This window comes from Paracoccidioides brasiliensis, assembly GCF_000150735.1.
Source record: "Paracoccidioides brasiliensis Pb18 unplaced genomic scaffold supercont2.20, whole genome shotgun sequence".
Taxonomy (NCBI): domain Eukaryota; kingdom Fungi; phylum Ascomycota; class Eurotiomycetes; order Onygenales; family Ajellomycetaceae; genus Paracoccidioides; species Paracoccidioides brasiliensis.
Genome location: NW_011371377.1, coordinates 101,469 through 109,514, shown reverse-complemented (window position 1 = coordinate 109,514; position 8,046 = coordinate 101,469). Strand labels below are relative to the sequence as shown.

Here is an 8,046-nt window from a genome sequence, read left to right as displayed (position 1 = left end):
ATGAGTTGAATATGATGTGAAGAAAATTCATATAGAATAATCTTGTGAAGATCATAGTATTGTAGAAATTATTCAGTAAGATAAGATTTATGATTATCAAGAAGCAGCAATTGATGACTGTCTTGCTGACATTTTTTAAAGATCTCATTAAAGTGCTGAATTCATGCAAAGTCAATCTTATTATTGATATAGTCAGTATCTAATGTTGTGATTGTATATTCATCTGATAGATTGCTTTGTGTATATCAATTTTCAAAATGAGTTTTGAATTTCATGATGATGAAGAAATTCAATATCTCATCATCTGCTAAAACACACTCAATCACAGTGATCAATTCTCAAGAATATGATAAAGTTATAACTGAATTAAAGTCTTTAAAAAGAGTAATAATCTATTTTCCACATTCTTGACCCTCTTGAAAGTCAATCTTATTGAAGTTGTAAATATTACAGATTTGAAATGCATACTGTTGAAGTAAGATTTTTAAACAGTCACATCACATCTTGATATAGTTAATATCTCAACAGCAATTCTTTTCAGATTCATTATCTTCTGCTTAACTCTTTTATATTCATTCAAGCTTTGTATATATCAATAGATTTATATCTTGCTGATCATGAGTGAGGAGGTTGAAGAATTAGTATGATGACATTTAAGAATGAGATTCATGTTATCTTAAATCTGCTCTGCAGTTAGTAAGTAATTATTTCTATTCATATGAGCTATTTACTCTTTTATCACATTCTTCTAACTCTTGCTAAGCTTCTTGTTCAGTGTAGTCTTTGCATTGCATGTTTTTCTTTCATTGATTTTCACTTAAAGACATTGATAAGAAATGTTGAATTTGCACATTAGAGATAGGATTTTCTGTTTTCAATTGTCATTATAGACTTCAATGACACTCTGAATACATTTTTCAAGATCATCTATCTTATTGATCATGGTGGTGGTGATATATTAATATTTGAAGATTGATTAATAAAGAAGTTGATATTTTTATCATTACACTGTTTTTATCATTACACTGTGGTGCACCCACATCAGGTGTGGGTGCGCAGGGCACGATTATTACCAAAATTACTTTGATTATTCAAGAACATCTGGCTCTCTCTGCCTTCTAATCTCGATGCAGCGTGGAATGCCAGAACATCTCGCCGAAATTTCACCTGCCTGGGTTCTGCTTGTGGACCTGCTATCTCCTCGGACGTTAGACTTTGAATACATCACTGCCGCGTACACCCTCTCCAGCAACGCAATTACATGCTGCTGATCATCCTTATTGTTGTTGTAGTTGCATTCTCGTCCAAAATCTAAAACGTGATGAAGCCTTGCGGCGAGCTCGTCTCCTCCAAGGTCCGGCTCAACCGCATTCTGCTGCTGGGTGAGGATCCGCAATTCTTCCAAAAAGGGACGACATTACTGGTCTCCGGCAAGTATTTCGTCAAGAAAGTCCCTTTCCCTCAAAAGCTTTGTTCTCAAGCAGAACAGGCATACGCTTCCTGGTAGTATTTGAGATAATCTAACTTCATGCGGCATTCCTGGAGTTTGAACTTGAGGATGCCGGAGGCAGAGGAGATCGTCGTTGGAAGTTGAGGCATCATCGAAGGGCAGAAGACTAACAGGGTCCTTTGTTCTCGAGGGGTGGGGTTGTTGGGGAAAGCAATGATGCGTATCTTTCTGGTATTATGGGGCAGTTAAAGAAGCTGGACGCGGGATTCCTCTTTGGGATGATAAGGCCTCTGCTAAGGCGATTGAAGTGGTCATGCTAATACGATTTCTGGCAAACGTACTTGCATATGTACACCAGGGAGAGATGTTGCCTGAGAGAAAACAGGTGAGTCTCTGACCTTTGAAATGTCGGCCACGATTTTCCAGCAGAAAGATGGTATTTTCAGGAGACAATAGAAATCGTATCCAAGTGACATGCTAAAAAAAGATAGCCATTGTTGATCGCCCTTAGCTAGAGTGTGACCGAGCCTTTTCAAATCCCGGTAGATTTAGTGTCGCATACAACCTTGGTAGTTGCGAAATGGCTCAGTTCCTCTACACTAGTCGTGGATTCGTCGGTCCCTTTGCAAATAACAGAATTTCTCACTAATAGTGAACTGGACGAACTTATATCCACTGATCAAAAAGGAAACAGGGGAGCAATAGCGATATTTCCTTGATGGATGAGAAGATATAATGGAAGACAACACTTCTATTATTTTAATCCATAGAGAGATGAGAACACATAGGAAATTGTTCGATATAACTATCAAAATTATATCGAGACGCAGTAGATGAGGGTACTAATGCAAATTGATACAGCCTGGGTAACATCCAGATACAAGCGGATACAGAGATGTGTTTGAAATGATAAAAACCAATACAATAAACCGAGTATAGGGAGAGGTAGTGGCAAGGGAAAAACAAAGGTAGGGGAAAACAAAGGTAGAATACAGTGCAAACGTTGAATGACGATAAAACGGAAGCGCTAGCATCAAAATATTTAATGGAGTTGTGGAAACCTTACTTAGCTTTTCGCCAGCACAGGAATTGGAGGTGGCACTATAACCCTCCTGCCCAACTTCTCCAGCTCCCCGACGATACCCTTGCCAGACAAAGTCCACTTCTCACTAACAAACTCTTCTGTGACTTTTTCTCTTAAAATACCGCTGAGCGCAAAGTACTCCAGTAATACCTTTGAATCTTTTTTGCTCAAGCCGACGAGCATTTGAGTAGTCAGATCCTTAGCATCGTTAAACAGCGCAAGGACTCGTGGATCAGGGCGACGGTATGGGTCAGCAGCTGGGAACTTGGGTGAGTCAGTGGAAAAACCAGCAGTCCGGGCTGCGAGTTGTTTAAGCAAAACTTCGAACGTGTAAATGGTTGGTGTATTGGAGGCAGATGTGGAGTAGAGGAGGAGCCCTCCGTTGGGCAGAGCTGAAGAAGGTCGATTTGACGACAATAATGAAAGGAAATGATTGACCAATGCAAGATCATGAGCATGAATAACCTCATATTCGGCGTTTCGGTATTTAGAGTTCATCATCCAATGTGAAAGACCATCGACTGTGACCAACATTGGTGGGCGTGGAGTGAAAGGCTTCTGTTTCTCAGCATCGGTTGTCGCTTTCGTTGCTGTCAACTCGGACCAGAGAGCCTGAAATATCGACCAGGCATACGCAGTATCATCAATACCTATGTTGGCTAAATGCGACAAAGACATCTCAGGACGAATTGGCGCCTTCAAATGGGGGTGTTTCTGTGATATATGAAGTTTGGAAAGTACAGGTGCATTGGCTGTAACAATGCGCTGAAGCAACTTAGCAACTACATCGTTTTGCACATATTGCACTGGCTCTGTATTGGTCGGGGAGTAGGCAGAATGTCCAATTGTGAGGTCCTGAGCTGTTAAAAAAGAAAAAGCACGCAAACGTAAGTGACATTATAAATCAATAAGCCATGAAATAAGAATTCACCACTTTACCTTCAGGAACGGTGACGACAACCCAGTCTTTCAAAAGGGCCATTGTCATTGCTTGTGTTAAGTGAATGCTTTTACCAACTCCCTTCTCACCCGTGATAATTCTCTTCACAGTTTTACCTTTCATCTCGCCCTCGCTCTCTCCAATATCATTAATCAATTTACCCAACTCAACTGTTTCACTCCTAACCAGAGTCCCTGGCCTCCTAAACAAGTTCCAGCCCTGGGTGGTTTTGAAAGAGCGAGCTCCTCTCAACCTATCTACCAACGACATTGGCAAACCAACGATGTGGCCGCGCATTTCAGCATTCCCCATATTTTCCACGGACATATCCTGCATATCTGGGACCTCAAGGGCATTGGTATTACTGAGAACAATGCGTTCCCTCAAGGCCCTCCGTTCGCCAGGGAGAGGAGTGCGAGGCTTCTCACGCTTCACCTTCTTTTTAATACGAGCCGACCGAGACTCGCGAAATTTGGGACCTGTATCCATGCGGTTCGACTTCTTTTTGACAGGCAATGCAAAGAGTGGAGCCGTGGTGTGGAAAAAAGCAATTCGGGGAACGAAAGGCGGGTGAAGCAGACAGGGAGCTGGACGGAGCTTTGAAAAGCAACCCCAACAGACAACGGAAGAGGCCATTGTGGTGGGGAGCAACTGTGCCGTGGCCAATTATTTGCCAGAATGAATGTTGAGGAAATGACAATGTACTGTGATCGTTGTCAAGTTGGTCGAAAATGAGGCCTCTGCGAGAGACAGATATGAACTGCTTAGTCATACAACGTGACTTTAACCACCAAATGAGCCATACCACTAAATGAGCTAGCTGCTCTTAGCAAAACTAACTCAACTTGCTAGAATTCAATTAATTCCACAACAGCAAAATAAATATTAATTAGATTATTAAATAGTAATAAGAGTATTCTCTAGTTCCATACAAAATAGATGATTTAGTAAAATAGACGTGTGCTTGACTGAAGAACACATATATGATAAAAGACTTAGTATGAAGTTATTATAACTCAACTATAGATATGATAATAACAATATAAAAGTTCAATTCATATATCTAACTAGGTATCTGCAATGAGAATACTAAACTGGAAATTAAAATGTGGAATGAATGAGCAGTCAAATATATATAGATGATTGAGAATTGAAGTAAATTAATCTAAAAATTAAGTATAATTAATATTAAAATAGATCAATCTTATTTTATATTATTAATAATTAATCATGCCCTGCGCACTCACATCTAATATGAGTATGTCACAGTGTAACATAAAAACAGTATAATGATAAAAATACCAACTTCTTTATTAATTAATCTTCAAATATTAATTTATCACTATCATCATAATCAATAAGATAAATGATATTGAAAAATATATTCAGAGTATCATTGTGTAAAGGGTTAAGCTCTAAGAACTAGAGACTAATCCTTCTATATAACAAGAATGAATTGCTTGAGAAAGAGAAGAAAAGAATGAGACAAAAACTCAAGCTTAAGCAAACTCACATAGCATGATCACATGCGCATATGTAAATGATGACTAGGCTGAGTCAGCCAGCCAGAGTGAATCTAGAGGTTCAATCTCTTATAATACCTCTCTTCTCCCTCTTTGTTGCAGGTCTTTACAACTATTTAAAGCTCTCTTTACATCTAATTTTATCTGCTAAGAGGCCTCTCAAGCATTCAAGACCTTCACTTCTTGTAGAAGACTTGCATCATTTCATGTAGGCTCAGCCCAACCTACTCATTTAATGAGGTATTGCTTTTTCCTCTGATAGATTCATTCATCTCAAATTTTCTCAATTTCAAACTCAGATCCTTCTGAGGTCTCTATAGTGAGTGGCTGCCAGTCAGTTTGCCTCTGACTAGGCAGGAAATCTGTCATCACAGCATGTAGAAGCTTTACATTAAAGACATTGTGAATGCTGAGTGAGATGTTCAGTCAGTAAGTATGAAATTCTATCTTTTCTAGCACAGTATATTGATTATATTTCATATCCAGCTTCTTGCACAGATGATTAGTTCTCATGTTCTCTAAGCTCAACCAGATCTTATTGTCAGATTGAAAGCTTGAAGCTGAATTTCTTCATCTATTCACATATTTCTCTTGAGATTGCTGAGCATTCATCATTTTTACTTGAGCTTACTTCAACACTTCACAGACCTTTCTCATGTAATCATCTGCAAACTCAATGAGATTATGTGGTGTTTTAACAGAGGGTGCATCAGCTATATCAATAAAGAAGATGTGGAAAAGATGTGTTAAAAAGAACAGACTCACATTCATTGAGACAGCATCTGTATTATTGATGGCCAGCTCTGCTAGAGGGAGCCATTCACACCAGTCATTCTGTTGAAAGCTAATGTACTTGTGTAGGTAGATTTCCAGAGTCTGAATCATTCACTCTGTAGCTTCATCAGTCTCTGAATGATAGACTGTGAAGAGTCATCTCTTAATGTCTAATTTCTCACACATTCAAGTTCAAAACATGCTTGTGAAAGCTGATCTTTGATCTGACACTACTGTCTTAGAGATGTCATGTTGAGAGATGATGTTGCAAAGAAACACTCTAGCCACTGTCTCTGCATCAGTTTTCTTAACTGCTTTTAATATAACTCTTTTGATCAGTCTGTTCATTATAATCATGATGTTCATATATTCTTTAGAGCTTGATAAGTTCATGATAAAGTCTATGGAAAGCTCCTGCCACATGTGTTCAGAAATGAGGAGAGGCTTAAGCAGTCTTTGATGTTGATCTCTTTATATGATGTTTGATCTGCAAAGATGGTAGTTTCTGATCATTCTTCTCATATCAGCAGCATAGCCTGGCCAGTAGAACTTATGTCTTAGAACTTCTGCCATTTGCTCTCACCTAGAATAGTCAGTAAGAGATGAGTCATGAGCCTCATGCACTAATCTGGTTTGAAGAGGTTCAAAGTCTAGCACTCACTTATGATCTCAAAAGAGAAGCTCTCTGTTCTCATTTAAAGAGCACTCAGAGACAGAGGCCTTAATGCTAAGTTCAAAAGAAAATCTGAATCTTCTCTCATGAAAAGTTTGCTTCAGATGCTGCAGGATCTTATCATTTTTATGAGCCTCATTTCACTGAGCTTGAAGAGACATCTCAGGTTCCATGCTGGCAGTGGCCACTGTAAAGGGTTAAGCTCTAAGAACTAGAGGCTAGTCCTCCTATATAACAAGGACGAATTGCTTGAGAAAGGGAAGAAAAGAATGAGATGAGAACTTGAGCTTAAGCAAGCTCACATAGCATGATCATATGCATATATGCAAATGATGACTAGGCTGAGTCAGCCAGTCACAGTGAATCTATGAGTTCAACTCCTTATAATACCCCTCTTCTCCCTCTTTGTTGCAGGCCTTTACAACTATTTAAAGCCCTCTTTACATCTAATTTTGCCTGCTGAGAGGCCTCTCAAGCATTCAAGGCCTTCACTTCTTGTAGAAGACTTGTGTCATTCCATGTAGGCTCAGCCCAACCTACCCATTTAATAAGGTATTGCTTTTTCCTCTGGTAGGTTCATTCACTCTGAATTTCCTCAATCTCAAACTCAGATCCTTCCAGGGTCTCTATAGCAGATGGCTGCCAGTCAGTTTGCCTCTGACTAGGCAGGGAATCTGTCACCACAGCATGTAGAAGCTTTACATTAAAGACATTGTGAATGCTGGGTGGAATGTTCAGTCAGTAAGCATGAAATTCTATCTTTTCTAACACAGTATATTGATTGTATTTCACATCCAGCTTCTTGCACAGATGATTAGTTCTCATGTTCTCTAAGCTCAATCAGACCTTATCTCCAGGTTGAAAGCTTGAAGCTGGGTCTCTTCATCTATTCACATATTTCTCTTGAGATTGCTGAGCATCTGTCATTTTTACTTGAGCCCACTTCAACACTTCACAGGCCTTCCTCATGTAATCATCTGCAAACTCAATGGGATTACATGGCATTTCAATGGGGGGTGCATCAGCTATATCAATGGAGGAGATGTGGAAAAGATGTGTTAAAAAGAACAGACTCACACCTGTTGAGACAGCATCTCTATTATTGATGACCAGCTCTGCTAGAGGGAGTCATTCACACCAGTCATTCTGTTGAAAGCTAATGTACTTGCATAGATAGATTTCCAGGGTCTGGTTCATTTGCTCTGTAGCTCTGTCAGTCTCTGAGTGATAGACTGTGGAGAGTTGTCTCTTAATGCCTAATTTCTCACACACTCAAGTCCAAAACATGCTTGTGAAAGCTGACCCTTGATCTGACACTACCACCTTAGAGATGCCATGTTGAGAGATGATGTTGTGAAGAATCACTCTAGTCACTGTCTCCACATCAGTTTTCTTAACTGCTTTTAATATAACTCTCTTGGTCAGTCTGTCTGTTATAACCATGATGTTCATGTATTCTTTAGAGCTCAGTAAGTTCATGATAAAGTCCATGGAAAGCTCCTGCCACATGTGTTCAGGAATGAGGAGAGGCTTAAGCAGTCTCTGATGTCAATCTCTTCATGCAGTGTTTGATCTGCAAAGATGGCAGTCCCTGGTCATTCT

At 39.4% G+C, this 8,046-nt stretch overlaps 2 protein-coding genes across 2 annotated transcripts; both read right to left on the bottom strand.

Moving 5' to 3' along the window:
• Positions 1-1,087: 1,087 nt before the first annotated feature.
• On the bottom strand, positions 1,088-1,926 carry PADG_08555 (uncharacterized protein; the record flags this gene model as incomplete). The annotated part of the gene is made up of 3 exons (XM_010765575.1): positions 1,088-1,378; positions 1,496-1,678; positions 1,792-1,926. 3 exons carry the CDS (start codon positions 1,924-1,926, stop codon positions 1,088-1,090), a joined length of 609 nt encoding a protein of 202 aa, XP_010763877.1.
• A 590-nt stretch (positions 1,927-2,516) lies between these two features.
• On the bottom strand, positions 2,517-4,110 carry PADG_08554 (uncharacterized protein; the record flags this gene model as incomplete). The annotated part of the gene is made up of 2 exons (XM_010765574.1): positions 2,517-3,394; positions 3,474-4,110. The coding sequence occupies 2 exons, from the start codon at positions 4,108-4,110 to the stop codon at positions 2,517-2,519; spliced, it is 1,515 nt and encodes a 504-aa protein (XP_010763876.1).
• Between the last annotated feature and the right edge of the window lie 3,936 nt (positions 4,111-8,046).